General features: G+C 36.1%; 1 protein-coding gene across 1 annotated transcript; it reads left to right on the forward strand.

Moving 5' to 3' along the window:
* The first annotated feature begins 1,159 nt into the window (after positions 1 to 1,159).
* LOC123542562 (uncharacterized) lies at positions 1,160 to 15,580 on the forward strand. Its single transcript, XM_053531334.1, has 11 exons — positions 1,160 to 1,488; positions 2,568 to 2,705; positions 3,446 to 7,070; positions 8,465 to 8,528; positions 9,386 to 9,549; positions 9,863 to 9,984; positions 10,465 to 10,619; positions 12,051 to 12,111; positions 12,660 to 12,819; positions 14,340 to 14,535; positions 15,239 to 15,580. The coding sequence occupies exons 3-11, from the start codon at positions 7,068 to 7,070 to the stop codon at positions 15,481 to 15,483; spliced, it is 1,170 nt and encodes a 389-aa protein (XP_053387309.1). The 5' UTR covers positions 1,160 to 1,488; positions 2,568 to 2,705; positions 3,446 to 7,067; the 3' UTR covers positions 15,484 to 15,580.
* The last annotated feature ends 4,363 nt before the right edge of the window (positions 15,581 to 19,943 follow it).

Here is a 19,943-nt window from a genome sequence, read left to right on the forward strand (position 1 = left end):
TATAATATTATATGTTTATGGTTAGTGGGTTTTTCCCATTAAACATGACTTTCTAAAAATAGAAAGGAAGTTATTAATTGTTACCTTCAAACATTACATATGTTGAAACATACGTGTGTTACTTCAGAAATAATATATTTCAAACAGTGATTTTCCGTAGAAAAAAATCATTGTTTGGAGTTTAGATGCGAAAGAATTATATCACGAGGGCGCAACCCGAGTGATATAATAATACGCATCTGAACGACACGTTCTAACACGTTATCAAGAATGATTATGTACGTCATTGACGATATCCATCAAATATTCATGTGCCTGTTTTCTGATGACTTCTTTCCAAGCGCGCCGCTATGCAGTGTGACGCAATGACGTAATAACTGTAACGTCAGAAAAGTTAATTGTTTAAGAAATAATATATCTCATTTAGTGATTTGTCGCTGAATAAATCATTGTTTGGAGTTAAGATGCAGAGGAATTCTATCACGAGGGCGCAGCCCGAGTGATATTATAATACGCATCTGAACGAAAAATAATGATTCTATTCAAGAGCAAATCACTAAATGAGATATATTATTTCGATTCTAACCCGTTACCAAGGACTTTAAAGTACACTCTTGACGGCATTCATTAAATTTATATCCGCCCGTTTTCAAACGGTTTCTTTTCCAGCGCGCCGCTATGCCGTTTGATGCTATGACGTAATAATTATGACGTCAGAGCAGTGAATTTTTGAATAATAATTCACTGTTTTCAGCCTTCTTTGGTTAATAGGAAAATGAATCGGATCTTGTTAGAATGAATAATAACACACAATGTTCAGCCTTCTTTGTTAAATAGGAAATTAAATAGGGTCGTGTTAGAATTAATTATAATCCTGAGTCCATACAATAAAACAGTTATTGACTCTTGAGCATCATTGGATATGATGTGATATTCACCGGAGGAGGACAATATTGACCTCTTGCTTAAGAATCAATAATTGTAAGATCTCATACTGAAACAAACAAATATCATCTATATATTAAGCTACATTGTTAAATAAAATTGAGTATGCAATCATTGTATTTATTGTTAAAAGATGAGATATCACTTTGATCTTGTTGAGAATTTCCTGAAAAGTATGAACGTTAAGTCTCATTATCCGGTGATCACAGTAAATTTGATAAAAATCTACTTAACAACATTCATTTGTGCATCAAACTCTAACATTACAACAGCATATATATTGGACTTGGCCTTAAGAATCAAATCATCTCTGTGGTTAAAATTTTATGTTTTGAAGGATTATAGTAGAAGGAATGGAAGGACTTCGGTTTTCAAGTGCTGCGGCTTTATTCTGCAGTATTTCATCGCTGGTTGTTTCTGCGATTGGGCTGTTTATAAAATCTTGGTGGTTAAATGTACAAGATAATGAAACAACATATGGACTTTTCACAGTTGTACATTGTGAAAAATACTTGTGTACACTGGCTGATGGCTCAAACGAAGGTTTGTAAAGAAAAGAAAGCTTTTTTAGAGATGCTATATGATTTATTGCCTTTTCGTCCTGCTAATGATTTTGTGAGGAATCTGTTTCGCCTGAACAGAAGATCTTGAAAACAATAGTTGTTGGGTAAACATAGTTTCTATCATGATAATAAATATTCTCTTAAATACAAATTTTAAACTATTTTATGAACGTGTTGATTACAAGCAAGAATGGACTTAACTCTGAACATATTTTGTATATGCAAAGGTATTGGTGAAACTGTGCGATATTGCAAGCAAGAAAGTTAATTGGTTAATTGGTTAATTCTGTTAACATAATTTTTACAACCAAGAATGTTCTTTAGAAGAAAGCAATGCTGTTCATGTGGATGTACTGTCTAACAGGTTTAACTAAAACATTTGAGTATGGTTTTCTTCTACATACAGGAATACGTGTGTGAACATATTATGTACTTTAATTTAATACGTGGACATTATATTCTTACTAGCAAGACTTTTCTTATTCATATTTGTCTTCTAGTTTTAGTTTTTTTCATAGAAATTTAAATGCATAATTGTCTCTGTCTGTAAGGTATTGAGAGGCAATTGTCTAGTGGTCAATGTTGTCTAGTGATCAAGGTATGGTTCGCCGCAGACGGATACTGAGGTTCAAGCCTCATCGGGATCGCGATTGGACATCTTTATAGGACTGCTGCAGTATCGGGTTTTCATGGAAGAGGACTAGAAATACATACTTGAATGAGCCGTGCCATGAGAAAACTAACATAGTGGCTTTGCGACCAGCATGGATCCAGACCAGCCTGCGCATCCGCGCAGTCTGGTCAGGATCCATGCTGTTCGCTTTTAAAGCCTATTGGAATTGGAGAAACTGTTAGCGAACAGCATGGATCCTGACCAGACTGCGCGGATGCGCAGGCTGGTCTGGATCCATGCTGGTCGCAAAGCAACTATGTTGGTTTTCCCATGGCAGGGCTCATATAACTACAGATTTCTTTCTTTTGTAACATACCAAATAAATGTAGATACATTCTGGTGACGTCAATATTACCATACACATTAAACGTTATTTTCTATTCCAGGCTGGGTCGTGTTTACGCAGGTTGCAGTCGTGTCCCAGTTTATCATGCTGATTACAGCGGTCATATTTCAGACTACTGGGCTTGTGAAGAAAAACTTTTGTCTGATAATCGCGGCGTCTGGTTCCCTCGGTTGGGCGTGTAAGTATATGTCTTTGCATCACCGACCATTAACTTGATGTCAGACTATCAAAATATTTGAAACTAGTAAATGTTTAGTGTAAGTTTATAAATATATCTTGTTTTTTATATAGTTACTTAGCGGATAGTTTTATTTAGATTATTAACGATAAGAACAACACTACCTTTTTTAATTACGACAACAGCGCGTGACTCGTGCTTTAATTAGCAGACAAAAGCATGTTAAGTGTTCAACCTTTTACAGCTGGACGCTACGTTCTCTTCTTTGATTGTGTCTGGCTGAACAGTTGGAGTACTCTATGATAGCCAGTTGTTGAATCCGACTGTGCTGTTTCGATATCTGTCTTCTGGTCTGTTTTGTCGGGTACTTTAAGGACTTTTGTCTTGATGCTCTGTCTCCTGCAAAGGCATTAAGTAATGTGTTTATTTAGTGCTAAAGATTTATTTTATACAGTTTTACGAGAACATTTTGGTGTTTTTATCACAAGTAATTAAACACCAAATTGCTTTAGCATATATGCATTATTATAATTTGCCACGAAACCTGATAAGTGTTCAATCACCAGACATGTACCATATTTTAAGCGGTTTAAGCCTTACCTTATTAAAATAAGGTTATTAAAATAAGGTAATGCTTTTTTTAGTACTTTTTTTACATTTTTGTCCGTCTCACGAAATTTGTCTGGTTACAGTCTCGCGCCAGACATCTAAATCTAGAAAACTATTTTTATCTGTTTCAGGCTTGTCATCGGTGCTACAAATGTGTGTACTGTCAAAGATATACTTGAAGTTGACAGACGCATACCAGACGACAACAATTCGACCCGGAAATTACGTCATCTACCAAACACTTCCTCTGGGACTGTGTCTTATTTCCGGTTCTCTCTGTATTCCAGCGTTTGTTTGTTTGGTTATTTATAGAACCGAGGAGAGGAAAATGAGACTAAAGCCATCCAGTATTGTTTAACTTATGAAATACTTCCGATTCTGACATGAATATAGGGAGTAATTACGTAAGCAATCTTAAGTCGTTCAATTTACATGTTAAAAATTGTATATTCTTAATCCCATTGATTAAAATGTACATGTATTACCTTTTACATTTGTTAAATTCGCACAATCTTGGTATTGTCCTTTCTCTTATATATTACTTTGAAGCATATGGTTTAACCATGAACAGGTTTAATCAACATTTTAGTTTTGTCGTGTTGGGCTACCCGTGGAATTTCCACATAAAGTTTGTGCTTTAAGTGCATAAAACATGTGATAATGAAACAAATAAATATGTTTTATCAATTTTGTTTGGATCATACTGCATACACAACCTGTCGCAATATGCCGATATAGTGGTTTGAAGTTACATAACGAAACGGACGGTCCAATGCTAAATAGTTCCGCTAAATTTCTTTTAGTTTTGTATAGCTCACGCAAAACGTACATGTATATACATATTGTTTGCTGATCACAATTCGAAGATGAATAATCGGCAGACAGCCAAATGCCAGAAGGCTGACATATATCCTGCTTTTGCGTTTTAGACGACCTTAAATAACAGTTGACCAATTCAATTCATACTTTTGAGAATTTATACCTAAGAAAAATTGCTCTTGCAAATAGTGAAGCATTTAAAACAATTGTCTCTCGCACATTAAAAGATGTATAGGCAATAGCAATAATGAAACGGAAACCAAATATAGCAACGCAGCATGACACGGTCAACAAGACGCACAATGCCTAACTTGGTAATGCTGCGTCGCTGTTACATGGGTTTGTTGTTATGTGGAATGAATTTCAAGAAATTTCACTTGTGATAAGAACTGCATAATTCAAAAACAATAATTTTTTTCTCAAGTTCTTGTAGAATAACACTTTTTATCTGGTTAACTTTTTAAAAGTTTTAATACCACACATTGAATTAACATTACGTGACAAAGCCTTTAACGTCGCACCGACACAATCATAGGTCATACGGTGACTTTCCAGCTTTGATGGTGGAGGAAGACCCCAGGTGCCCCTCCGTGCATTATTTCATCACGAGCTTCCGTAAGCCAGCTGGGTGGCTTCCTCACATGAAAAATGCAACGCCCCGAGTGAGGCCCGAACCCACATCGATGAGGGGCAAGTGATTTGAAGTCAGCGACCTTAACCACTCGGCCACGGAGGCCCCCTTATTATTATTATCAACATCATTATTATGATTTATCAAATATTATATGTTTCGAGTTGTTATGCATTGATGACGAAAGAAATTGTTCAGCTAAAATAATTTTGAATATACAGCTGAACCTACTTCAGCGACCACCTGTATTGAATGACCACTTGCATTAAGCAGTCAGTCGACTAACGTCTCAAGTTGACATTTAGTTATAATTTCAACTTGATTAACATAGCCATTTTGTGTAGCTCCCTGGACTGGCAGCGTCAAACAGGGTTGACCGTAAATTAATGGAATGAAATTGCGTTTACACTATTCGCCGTTGCTGTGTTGTTTTACTGGCTTACTGTTGAACTTCATATATCTTTAATTCGATATAAAAAGGTTATTATAATAGAAGCTTGATCTGGGATGCTGTGTTCGATCATGATCGTGGATTTTGCCAGGTCGGTTGTCGTGGATGTCGCCACGTCTGATTGTACGAGGCGCGCAAACGCAAATGCGACTCGGCCTTGCAATATCCACCACTGGAGGTGAATAAACGTCCCAGATCCAGCAATTGTTATAATGATGCTTTTACAATATATCTCTTCCTTTTGTGTTGTTTTGCTTTTTGACCAATGCAAATTGTCAGGATACGAGTTATATGACCCAGGGAAGTGCCTACGCCTTTAGTATTTTGAACAATGAAATGGGTCCAATCGCTAAGGTGACTATATATTAGACTAGCTGAGAAACGATGTAGAATGTTTTTTGTTAAAATGTAGAGCTGGGGAGACCAGATATCTCATATATAGAATTTTCCTCTGGCTACCTTGCCTAAATGATTCGTGTATCAATGATTCGTAAATGATTTCAGTTATAAGCTAGGTAATTTCAGGGATCAGGCAAAAATCATTCAGTGTTTAAACTATCAGTCTTCAACTCAAAATCAGCAGGTTTAAATCCTTTAGGCTGGAGATACTTTACTTGACTGGTCTTTGTGTCGAAGTTCCCTTCAGCCGATGTCTTTGAACAACATCGTACGAGTCCTATCGCATAGATGCTCAGCCTATGTTCTCTTCATTAAAGCTGCAACTCAATAAGATTGCCCTGACTCCTGAATGCTCAGCGCCTATGTGCATTCACTTATAGCATTCAACTACCATATAGGTACAATCCTGATGCCTTGGCCGACTTCGCCAATAAGGCTGAACCTCGGCTATAAGCTGGAATTCTCCTACTTTCTCAGTAGATCACCGAAACCTATGTCTCTGCCTCAGCTTTCCGATGCTCAATCTATATTTGCTATCGTCTATAGCATTCAACTACCCGTAAGGTAAAACTCCTATGCGCTGGCCCTAGCCTATAGCTCGAAACCTTGTTGAAATTCTGAAACTCTTCTTCAAACATCTTCTTTTTAATAATTGATCCTCCCTGACAGTGTAGTTGCAATAACTTCCTCATCAAGGTACTGGGATAAATTATTAGTTGAACAACGACTTCCGCATATAGTAAGCGAGAACGTTCCTTAGATGACGTCGCAGTTGTTCCGTCCGGTGCACTGAATGGCCGGGGAAGCTGCTTTAAACGTTCAATGCAACAAACTGTGTGAAACTTTAATCTTGTTTACAAATGTATAGGAAATACAATGTTTAATTTGCCGATCCTACTCTATTGTTCATTGACACCGGAAAAATATTTCATTTCTTAAAATAAATAAAAAAAAAAGAATATATAGTGGACATTTCAAACAAAGCGTAACAGGAAATTTCGTCTACATATGTCCCTATAAAATAATTAGTTATTTTCAAATTATTAAATTATTCTTCAAATACCAAGCGTCTGTAATACATATTTGTCCTATACAGTGTGCCTATTACATAATGTCTGGTAAGATAGACATCAATGTATCAAAGACTTGCATCAAACCAATACATATTTGGTAAGGTAACGACATCTTTATTAACAAACGTTCATTAATTATTCAAAAGTGGTCAAGAAAAATAATGTTCTATTACGGTTTCCAATAATTTAATTTATTCCTATTTACATCTTGGTCAATAAAATCATATTCTTTATGTATAAGATGTATGGAAATAAGCTGAAGTTATCCGAGTGAATGCCAGTTTAGAAAAAAAAGCAAACAGCGTGGCAATATATGTTTAAATTATCAACTGGAATGGTCAACGTAAATAGCAAAACAGAAATGTGAAAGTGAAAGCAAAATGGTATGTATTTTTCCTTTTACATTTTCATTATTGTTAGATCCTAAATAATGTATCAGTGCGTATTCAAAAGTTTCTTTCTTTGTTAAACGAACCGACATAATTTTAGGTAATACGGCGACTTTCCAGCTTTGGTGGTGGAGGAAGACCTCAGGTGTCCGTACGTGCATTATTTCATCACTGGCACGCAACCGGGTATTATCTTAGATAATACGTAATATGCATAAAACATTATAAAATAAGACATTTTTGCTCTTTATTTTATAACAGTACAATAGTAGAATACAAACAATTATCAGAAGCAAACTAAACATGGTTTAGCTAGAGACATATAAACTTTGAATATTCCAAATATAAGATTAAAAAAATAAAACATATAAACTGAAATTAAGCCTAACAGTGTTGTAACTTTATTTTGCCGATAAACGAAATAAAACTGTGTCGGAGTTTTCTGTAAAATATAAAACAAAGAGAATCTCAAACAAAAAGCTTACTTATAGTTAAATAATTACGTATTGTAGGTAGGGGCAACTTCACGCACGGGAAACAGTCTATGGACGTTTTCCCTAATTACCGAACGGAAAGTTGATACTTAAAATTATAACTTAATTAATTCTCGTTCAGGAAGCAGCTTTTACTTGTTTCTGTCCAAATTCTAAGTGCATAAAATATACATTGTATCATTTAATACAATACACCACTGCAAATATGTGCGACTTTTTTCTAGAGCCCTATCGAACATTTTTAATTAACGCCGACGTAACAAATTTTGATACGACTTTTGATATATTTTTTTTTTTCAAATTTCAAAGCTTCCGATTTTAATTTAACAAAACTTAACTAGAATCTACATCCTTAACCATTATCCCGCTAAATTTCTGAAATGGATTCGCCTATCTTTCAATTTGGGCAGTACCATGTATTATTTCAAGGGGTGTTCACTGAAAATGTACTTAATGAATAGCGAAAAGGGCAGACCATGATCAGACTGCAAGGATGTGCAGACTGATCTTGGTCTGCACTGGTCGCAAAGGCAGAATCATTTGCCGCCAGCAGGCTAAAGGTTTGTACTTAGTATTAAGTTTTCTGTCCACGAAGTAGGGAAAACCATAGCTGCATTGAACGAAAATACACTCGGACGGTTACACGTTCACGTCGTACGTAATAATTTCACTCTGGCTGCGCCATCGTGAAATTAATACGCCCGATGTATAATTGCCGTGTTGCTAAAATTTTGTTCATATGTAAGAATATTAAATAGCATTAAAAATCTTAAATAAAAGTGGTTTTAAACACACATGTGATTCCGCGCGTATATGAGAAGCAGAAAAGAGCCGACTAGCGTTCAATATGTGTGATCAAAGCATAGCTGATTAAAACTTTTTTTTTCGTTTCAGAAACTGACTTACGTTTTATATTTTTTAACCGTAGCTACGGTTTCTGGACAATTTGATCCACTGGGTAAGTATCTTGTCTGAGATTTAAGTAAGTTCGAAATATGATTTTTCAAAGTTAAGAAAATCTTATTGAACTAAATTAATTTAAGAACGGGTGGAAATGTTTATTTCAACCGACTTCAGCTTTTAAACACTGTTATGATTGGACTGGTTTGGCCCTGCCCTAGCGGTCGCGTGCATCAGGCAGGCACTTGCATAAGGATCAAGCTAAGAGACATAATCAACTGATATTTGATTCTACTTTCAACCTGACGTTTTTATCAACTTCTCTTCCGCATACATACTATGTTATTCACACGGCTGGCTGCTTAATACAGATTTGCTTGTATAATAATTATGGTAAATGCCTTTTCATAAAATTTACTTTGGTTATAAATTAGGTAAATGACCTGAAACGACAATCGGCAAGTAACATTTGATAACGTCCTCTCCTAAGGTTACCTCTGAATTTCCCGGATGCTAATGTAGTTCAAACGAACAACCGCCCGGAAAATGCCGAAAAGGAATACGGAGATTACGTAAACAGACGGAAATTGCCGAATGTCACAACGAGTCCACTGTTTTAAATGACAGACTCATACAAACATTAAAGTGTGTATTCTAATTTCAAAAGTTTATCCAGCTATTTCAATTTCGCTTGACAGTCTTGTATAAAAAGATAAACATTAATAATTGATTAGTACTTGACATTTTTTTGAAAGTCAGCATTAGAAGGTGATAAGGTTAAACAGTATTTATCCGACACAAAAATGTAAATACATACATGTTTTAGCATACACAATGACACCTGATTTTTGAATTTTTTTCTGGCATAAATCCATCACTCCTGATTGCCTGAAAATCTGTTTCTTTCTTTGACAGTAAATGTTGAGAGCTGTACAAAATCTAAGCTGGTTGTATCTACATACGGTGCAATGGATAGCGGTCTCATTTATATACAGGGACAAGACGAACAGTGCAAACACACGACATTGTCAGGACTGGCAATGTACGAATTTGACTTTGAAGATTGCAATATTCAATGGGTATTTATTTTTCATCGGGCTCTTAAGTATAGATTTTTAAAGTTAAAAATTACTTAGTCTAAATTGTTACATATTTTCGCGACTTTCATTATTTAGTTACAAATTTCATCAGAAAACAGTATCATCCTTCTTTTTCTCGTAAATCTATAAATAAACCATTGGTTGCGATAACTGCTTTTAAACATAAAGTGTATCTCGTACTGTAAAATAAACACGAATCACTAATTCAAAATCTTTTAATCCTTTAGCCGATTTACAGTTGGTAATGTTTGATTATTAATAAATCCATCGATTTTTTTTTCTGATGTTAAAGGAAATGTTGTTCCGGATTGTTGTTCAAAAGAACAGCGGGTACCAAACAGGAGCGGATAAAGTCATTCCGATATTCTGTGTTGCGGACCGTAGTGAACTTGTTGTTTCAAACACCAAAAATGCGTAAGTAAAATCCTCTAAAGCTGTCCCATAGATGTTTCCTTTTCAATACACAAATTCTCGAATTTGTTGATCTACTCTTAATTGCATCTCACTGAATCTTTGCAGTTTTTAAACGTTTGAGAATTATTCGACTTTCTTGCTAAAAGGCTTGAAATTTATGAGGTTGAGACAAGATGCTGATGTCCGACTTTAGCAATTCTTCACAAATACTTGTATTTGTGTACAGAAAGTAAACATGATAAAGAGAGTTTCGTACTGTAAACTATCTGATGAAAAACATTATGTCGTGGAAAATAGCTTTTGGAAATACAATTTGCGAAGCAAAGGACCTCACTTCATATAAATTGTAGATTGGTTAGTATTTTGAATGCATGCCTTTCGCAAATTCATTAGTCTTCATATTTAATAGCTGCACGAATAAGGCTCATTGACCACAATGGTTTGAAAACTGTATTAGACAAACCGTTTTTATTCTGTCAGGGAGAAGGCTGACGATGGAAGTGTGAATATTACTGTGAAACCCACCGCCACCATGTCATTCTATAAGGTAGTGGCGGAGGAGGAAGTGAGTGGCCAGGAGGTGAAGTTGTCAGACACACTTATCATGGCACTTCAGTTAGACAGTCAGTACATGGGTAAGTTTGGAACATAGTGGGGGTAAAGCTACAGTCACATATACGGATATGTCCGTGCGTTCAGGTACGGTGCGGACGGGATTGGTCTGTTGTGGGGGTAGGGGTGGGGGATAAGTACGGAGAAGTACGACTTAGTACGGAAAAAATGGTGAGAAACGGGGAACAATAAAAATACAGAACGCGAAGAAGTACGGATAGGTACGGGGTACTACGTTGAATTACGTTTTACTGCGCCTGGCAACATGCCAAGTGTTGGGACGTGTCTGCGGTGAACTACGTTGAACTACGCTTAAGCACGGGCAGCCTCGGATAACTACGTTCAGCTACGGCAAGGTACATTCAGTACGGATAACTACGTTTCAGTACGGATAACTACGTTTTAGTGCGTTTAACTACGGATGAATAAGTTTCAACCAAGTTGGCTAAAGTCACGTCCAAATGGCTACGGATCGCTCAAACCTTTGTGTATGTTCAAAAGTTGGAGAAACTTGTAAGTTTGGGATAAGTCTTGAATACGTTTTGACCAAGTGTTGGTACGGATTGATACGGATTACTACTTTGAGGTACGGCTCAGGCACGGATCGATACGGATTACTACTTTTCTATCCGTGGCTAGACGTAGCTATCCGCGCGCGTATGTGTGACTGGGGTATTAAGAGGGAGGGAGGTTCTGCAGGCAGTTGAGTTCCCCAGTGGTGATTTGTCACTGACTGTTCCAGAGCAGTATACCACTGTGTTACGTCACATGTTCGTTTTGTCTTTGTTTCTTGGATGATATACTTAATCAATGATTTGATGTACATGAAAATATTACAGTAAAATATTAATTACTGGGTTTGTTAGCGACCTTCCACGGAAATATGTGGTGTCAGTAGCCGAGTCCCCATATTTACCATATTTACCCCATATATTTCCGTGGTGGGTCATTAACTAATCCTATAATTGATTGATTTGTTGTATCGACTTCTTATTTATGGCCTATATCGGCATGAAAATCTGCTGACACCCCGCAGAAATATAGGGGGTCATCATGTGATCACCTTTTATCTAATTTAAACACTAGAATCTTATGTGAGGTAATACATACACACACTGCTGTAGGATTTCGTTAGTGGTTTGGTGGGAATGGGGTGCGTTTTTTGGAACATAGCTATTCTTATTTGACATTTGTTTGCTTAAGCTTAATGCTGATTCATGTATGGGACACGTTTTGGGAGGAAAAGGGATGAAGTAAGGATTTCGGTGGATTGGGGGAGGGAGGGGTTTGAACTGCGTCTTTGGAACATACTAGCTATTGTTATTGGACCTTAGTTTGCTTAAGATAGATGCATACCTATGTATCGAACCATGTAAGTTTCGGGAAGGCAATGAAGTAAGGCGTTATACAAGATACATTTCATTTTTTTTAGCCATATTGCTTTCTACTTGTAGATGATCTTGATATAAAGGCAAGGTACTGCATAGCTTCCGGGCTTGTCATCATAGAAAACTAGTGAGTACCTTAATTTACCATTAGTACAGCCGCCTAGCCCAGTCAGTAGAGCGCAGATCGTCGTGAGTTCGATCCCCTGGTGAGGCGTATGTTCTCCATGATGATTTAAGAATAGACAATGTGTCTCAAATCATTCGCCAAGTTTTACAAAGGCAATGTCCTTCATAAGTTAAAGAAAAATTTCGCAAACCGTCGGCCAGCAACTGGTCTCCGTGATGTCAGGTTGTTGCATGGCAATGCTTCGTCACACAAAGCGGCCATTGTACGCGAATATCTGAAACAAAAATCTCGGTTCAGCTATTTTCCAGTGTCTGAACAGTATACCTCGAAAAGATTATGAAAACGCCTTTAAAAATTGGATTAAAACACTGGCACTTTGTACAACACATGGTGGTGCATTTTTCGAAGGATTGAGATAATTATTTTGACATTGTTTGTTAAGTACTTCTGAAAATTTGCCTAGTTGCATTCATATTTGAACACCCCTCGTACTACATATAACTTTGGGTCAATTTATTTTATTATTATATACAACTTTCGTTATCCAGCTGTTCAACCGACACCGACCTGTTTCCCAACTTTTCGAGACTGAGGGCTGGTTATCTAATGAGTGAGTTCGGAGCATTTCGACCTACTAATCTTGAGGGACAAGCGCTTGAAATGAACTTCACATGCATACTCGAGGTTTGCAGAGACGCTTGCGCAGAGGTATGTAGACAGTCCCACATAGCTGAATATTTATTGTTACACAAACTGACAGTGTTTATGCAAAAATAGTTGTCATTTCGTTAATACTTTTTTTGAAACTTAGATTATGACCTGTAGATACTCATATCTCATAAAAATAAAGGGATTTATGATATGTATAAAATTAAATTTGAAGTTAACATATATCATGTCACGTGTTTATAATATAAAATGACAATTTTGACACTTACGGTAGTGGACCCGTAATGACACTCGGCAATTTCCGTGTGATTCCGTATTTCGATAGATATTTCGGTATTCTTCGGACATGAATGCAGTTACGCTTATTGCTTTCTATGAATACAAAAAATACCGAAAACGCATACATTGAAAAAGTAATTTGCCGATACTCATTTCAGGTTGGCTGTCTTAAAAATAAACATAAAGCGTTTTGAAAGGATAGTGTCTTCAGCATCATTTTCTTGGATAGAACAAATATGAGCCGCGCCATGAGAAAACCAACATAGTGCGTTTGCGAACAGCATGGATCCAGACCAGCTTGCGTATCCGCGCAGTCTGGTCGGAATCATGGGACTTACTGTTCGCTTTCAAAGCCTATTGCAATAAGAGAAACTGTTAGCAAACAGCATGGATCTTGACCAGGCTGCGCTGATGCGCAGGCTGGTCTGGATCCATGCTGGTCGCAAAGCCACAGTGTTGGTTTTCTCATGGCATGGCTCAAATAAGAAAGAACAAATATGTACTTATCTGATATACTTGATTCATTTAAGTCAGTTTCCTATGATAATCATGAATATCTACATCTCAATTTCTTCGTTTAACGTCAAATGTTAACTACAGGACACATGACTGTTATTTCTTAAAGAGCTTTTTAGCATTTTGTACAAAGTACATGAACTATTTTTCTATAATCGTTTTATAAAACTTTGTTTTTGATATTTTTAACATAAAAATGACATTGCTTTCTAAGAATTTCAAGATTTTAATGAAAGACATGTTGCTCTAAAGGTTAGGTTGTTGACCTGTGACACTCGGCAGTTTCCGTGATTTTACGTATTCTCGTTGATCATAATCGGAAATAACTTTACTCCTTACACTTAATACTAACGGCAAACCATAACATCCGAAGAATGCCGAATCCGACTACGGAGAATATTGAATCGAACGGAAATTGCCTGTCGTCTTTACGTGTCCCCTAACTAAAGGGATTTATGATATGTATAATTTAATTGAAAAGAAACAGACATATTTAAAATGAAGAACAATTTATTCATAATCTCATGAAAATTGTGAATATGATTTCCCTAAGGTATTGTACCCGTAATTACAATCGGCCATTTCCGTACGGTTCCGAATACCCCGTGTTCGATTTCTGCATCCTCCGACGGTAACAAAAATCTGTTTTTCGTAATAACCGGAGAATGCCGAAATCATACATGGAAAATACGGAAACGAACGGAAATTGCCGAATGCCATTACGGGTCCACTACCTTAAATAAATGAAATGTTTTCTTTTCAAGACATTTTGTGGAGGACTCTCTGGATGGGGAAGAAGAAAACGAAATTCTGCGGAAGGAAACGTAGCTCATATCGGCAAAGACAACACAGTTACTGCCCTTGATACAAAGGAACATCAGTTATCGAAGCGACAAGCTGACTTGTATGACATCGATGTAGGGGCTAATGTTAAGATAGTTGAGAAATATTCGGAGATCCGTAAGTTATTTATAATACATATTTACATATAATAAATCATAATTTTTTTGCCCGTCGATCCGTAAACGAACGGATATTGCCGATGATTACGAGTCCTTTACCTTTAAGCGGCTTTAAGCTCGTATACTGCGTAAACGGGACCAATGTTTCTCATTACAGCTCTGATGCAGTCTTTCTGCTTATGTCACAAAATTATTATCATTGGAGCGCACGGCAAAAATACGCCTTTTTTTGCACGTCCACGCACATATAGTGTACAATATGTATAATATACTGACTAAAGTTCAGGGTAAGGAATACCACGGGTACAAAATATATACATTAAAATACTGTCATTCAAATGGCTTGCATCCGGTATATACCGGAGTCTGTAATATATCACAGGCGCACCAGATCCGTTTTTTGTTGCAGTCAAGCGAGACACATGTGTAATTACTGTGACAGCTACTTGCACACTATACTAGTGGCATTATCTTTGTTAAATAGTTCTGCCAAAGCAAAGACAGTCCCACATGAAAGCATGAAAGGAAACACTAATGAAATATGTTACATTTCGCAAAAATTTAGTAAAAAAAAGTCTGGTGAATAATTTAGTATATAAAGAAAGTCATGAAAGTGGTGAACCAAACCGAGCCACATGTAATGGATTTATGTCTTAAAAATGAATTGGACTAAGGATAATATTGACATTCTGTTTTTGTAGATGTAGTAACAGAAGAGACAATGTGTATGAATGCAGCCATTCTCATCACCATTATGATATTTCTGAGCGCGGGCTTTGTCGGGTTTGCTGGTTCAACATTTATTTTCTACCGGAAGTGGACAGCTTCACAGTCTGTGATCGGAAAGTCTGCTGCCGGAAGTAGAGCAGAGAATAAAAGAAAGGATTCGGGCTTCCCTGGACAAATAGAAAATGCGTTCAGCAGAAATGTCTTCAACCAATATTGACATGTTACAGAAGTTAAAAGAAATGTTTGTGTTAGTGGTTGTATGTTTACAAGGCAGCAAATATTTCAAGACTCGTGTACTGATGATGAGTGCATATAAACGAAATATACGTTAAAGATAATGCATGAGTATTTTTTTATTTGAAAATGAGATATTGACAACTGCACTTAGATATAAAGTATGATTAAAACTTATAAATTGCAAGAGGTGTTTGGAAATTTATTTTTGGGTCAATGCCCCCAGATTTAACAAACCGTCTTTCAATTTTCCTGTCGAGCTTATGACCAAACTGACAACACACAGAAAACAAGTTCCAAAGTATTTACCAAACATAACTTTCATATTGCATTTTGCAATTATATTTTCGATCCAGATATGATTAAATAAATCTACACATTTTATATCAACAACAGTATGTGAAGAAAACTAAACTGCATTATAAATATAAATTATAATAGATCTTCTTCAGCGTAAGAATAATAAAAACGCTTGATTTGATCACGTGATCAATTCTGAAACCGACACTTGTTTTGATCATGTGACCTATTCTGAAATCCAATAACTAGTTTCAGTACGCTTAAAAATGTGTTCATGACATGATTCTGCGTGAAAACGCCACTGATAAGGCAGGAAGGGGGCAATTGGCCGGATATGCCTCCGTGGTCCACTCGAATGTAGTCCATATCAATATATAGTGCAATTTTCCCGCCTAGTAAAGGCCCTTTTCATGCCAGATATAAGCTTTATTGATGCTTGATTGTAAAAAGGAATGTCCACAGATGATTTTAAGCTACGTTATATGCTTCAAAAGTTGATTTGAAGCTGCCTTGTAAAATGAAAGTGAAAGTAGGTATTTCCTGATGTCTACCTACGCAATATTAGCGTTTCCATCACGTGTCTCAGTCACGTGACCATGGTTTCACTGCATTATGGTCGACCCCATATTTTTGGGTATATTTTGATTGCCTAAAGACAGACCTTCAAGACAAGGGTAGTCTCGCAGGAAGTGAAAGGCTAGAAGTCTTGATAAAAATATGTTATAAGTTGTAAATTTTATATAGAAACTAGTAGCGGATGCATTTAATACCTTCATACCGATAGATTATTGATTTTTTCATCACCGTGCCTCGACACTGTTGTGGATGTGTATTACGGTGAAACTTTATCACTTTGCGGCGATAAGTACCGTTTGTCAGTAGGCGAATCTATAAATATGCGGCAACATCCTATAGATCCCGATTCTGTTTCGCTGATCTGTTAATATGTAGTATCTAACGCGTGGAAGAGTCTAGGTCACAATAGCCTAAATAGTTTCCCCTATATATTCTATATAAAACTGACCTTTTTCAAAGAGCTACCAAACATAGCTAGACCCATTTCAGAGAACAAATCCTTACCTCATTTTAAAGAGTTATGATAAAACTGATATAAAATGAAGAGAAAAGTAGGGGTAATGTATCTTCTAAGAAAGATTTCTCTGGTCACATTTACTTACTGTAAACTGACATCAAAATCACACTGCTGTGACCTGGAAGTACTACTCATACTAAAATGGAGCTTGACTTCACCAAATACAACCTGCTCTCCCATTTTTCCTACCAAAATGTCAACAATACATCCACAATGAAATTTAAACAAAAACTAGCCACAATTTAGATCTCTGTTGCCATGCCAAGTGAAAAATTAGTGTTCAAATACCTGGCAGCCATTACGCGACTAGACCAGATGGCTCCCACGCTGGTTCCTTTAGTTTAGTTAGGCCTATAAGAAAAACTGTTTTTCTGTAATAGTCTCAATTTCATTTGTATAGTACCAGTAACACATCTGCATGAAAAATACCAAGTTTCAGCTTGATTAAATCAGTTTTCCAGGTTTTATGGCATTTTCAGTAACGCGTGTCCCTGCGCCAATTTTCCTTCGAAACTGATGTCGCGACATAATTTTTAACCAGTTCTTGTAGCCAGAGCTTGTTTTTGCCCTATTTCATAAATTTTCACCATAATTTGCAAGCAAATTACACATTAACACTTTGAAATATACCAAATGTCCCCTCTGAAAGGTATAGATGGGCATAATTTAGAGAGCAAATTTGCATTTTTTTAAAAAAAAAAATACCCCCAAGACAGTGAAAATGTGATTTTTTGGGTTTTTACCAATTTTTGCAGCAAAATTTCAATGAAATGCTCATTTTTTACCAAAATCTGACCAAACTAGTTCATTTATATCAATATCTGGACAAATCTCATTTTTTGCCCACATTTTCTTATAGGTCACAATAGCCTAAATAGTTTCCCCTATATATTCTATATAAAACTGACCTTTTTCAAAGAGCTACCAAACATAGCTAGACCCATTTCAGAGAACAAATCCTTACCTCATTTTAAAGAGTTATGATAAAACTGATATAAAATGAAGAGAAAAGTAGGGGTCATGTATCTTCTAAGAAAGATTTCTCTGGTCACATTTACTTACTGTAAACTGACATCAAAATCACACTGCTGTGACCTGGAAGTACTACTCATACTAAAATGGAGCTTGACTGCACCAAATACAACCTGCTCTCCCATTTTTCCTACCAAAATGTCAACAATACATCCACAATGAAATTTAAACAAAAACTAGCCACAATTTAGATCTCTGTTGCCATGCCAAGTGAAAAATTAGTGTTCAAATACCTGGCAGCCATTACGCGACTAGACCAGATGGCTCCCACGCTGGTTCCTTTAGTTTAGTTAGGCCTCTAATCCCGATTCGCAATCTGTAAAAATATCTTTTTTTGTGCAGGTGTTATTTCTAAAATATTATTTCAGAAAATAGAGTGCTGAAATAAAAATACTTTTCGCATGTCTAAGAAAATATTTTCAAGAGATATGTTATTTAAAAAATTAATACTATATAAAAGATAATAATGATAAAAATAAAATAAAAAAAAACTGGTTTACTTGAAATAGAATAGGTAGAAACAATTCATTACTTATTCGTCAGTTTGAATTTATGACTTATTTGGTTCGTGGGGGAGCGAGGGGGATTATTTTGACAGTTTGATTTTTTGTAATTATTATCTAATCTAATAATCCTCAGTAGATTTTTTCTCTCATTGTTCGAATTTGTAAAATCAACTATGAACAGATTACTTCTACTTTACACCAACTATTAAGAACATTTTAAAGCTTAAAGGCATATTTATGTACTTGGTCGGACCTTCCTTATTCGTGATTGTTTATATATATAATTATATATTTTGATCTCGAAATCAGCTGTAAATCGTTAATCAAAATGTCTTGTCCACAGAAGTTGCATAAAAATTAATTGAATTTCAAATAGTTACTAAAATTTAATACACAATTGCACGGTGCATATCCATATTGGCGGACTCTTTGCGAAATATGCTTTATCGGCGGTTTCTTGCGTCGGCAACGGGGATTCTTTGCTATAAACAGGTTGGCAGTTATAAAAAGTCAGATAAACACACTAAATTAATATTTGTATAATGTTTCCAGATAGTCATTAGCCTAGAGCCTCTCTGTGCGTAATGCAGAGAGCCTGCCTGTGCATAAAAAAAAACAACAAAAAAAAAAACAACTGGTATGCAGAGAGACCGCCGGTGCCACGACAAAACCGAAAGGAAGTGGTTTTGAAAAATTCCATTACATTTCGGCCTATTTATCTTTATTATTTGGAAGAATATTGATAAATGAATACAAATAGTGCGCTTGATATGTATGGTATCAAAGCAAAAATTGTTAAAGACTGTGGAAAAAGTCGCTGATAATTAAAACTGAACATGTGCCCGATTCTTTAGTCTAAAGATCAGAACATTATGTATATGACGTGTTAAACATAATTATAATGTTCGGGAAATCCTTGAAAAAGGACCGAAGAAAACATTCATTCCCAGATTTTTATTTTAAAAAAACGCCATATACGTTGACCAAACTGGTATTTATCTACAGGAAAATTATCGTTTAAGGTAGAACGCGACACTTTGCGAACTTTCGAGTAGCGTCTTGAATTTTTGCATGTGTAAAGTTGACCATATTTCAAACAAGATGCAGTTTATTTTATACCATTAGAGCCAACCAGTTTTTGTACACGAGACGTCAAAGTTGACCACCAAAGCCCGTTTTTGAAACTGACGTTGACGCGTATCCTTGGCAACTGTTACGGGTACTGCAACGGCACCAGCCAACAAATTTTCTTAAGTTATACATTATTCGACGAGAATTAAATTTTCCTTCATGGTGATGTAAAAATCATTGTTTTACACCAACAAATATTTGAGAACTGGAAAGAAAATCGCCGTTTTGGACTAAAAATTGACGTTTAGTTTCGCAGCATTTTTCGGCTTTAAATCAGCATATTACAAAATCCCTGAATTAAATTTTTGATTTTTTTCAATAAACGGTGTTTAAAATGTATACCGAGTCCAACAGACAAATAAAACTGGGGGGTCACCGACT

Source organism: Mercenaria mercenaria, chromosome 19 (assembly GCF_021730395.1).
Source record: "Mercenaria mercenaria strain notata chromosome 19, MADL_Memer_1, whole genome shotgun sequence".
In the NCBI taxonomy this organism is placed as follows: Eukaryota; Metazoa; Mollusca; class Bivalvia; order Venerida; family Veneridae; genus Mercenaria; species Mercenaria mercenaria.

Bases quoted from the DNA above. Each gene is read 5' to 3' on its own strand.
- LOC123542562 (XM_053531334.1), top strand. The intron at 12,112-12,659 runs GTGAGTACCTTA...TTCGTTATCCAG, and splicing joins CTTGTCATCATAGAAAACTA to CTGTTCAACCGACACCGACC. The intron at 14,536-15,238 runs GTAAGTTATTTA...CTGTTTTTGTAG, and splicing joins TGAGAAATATTCGGAGATCC to ATGTAGTAACAGAAGAGACA.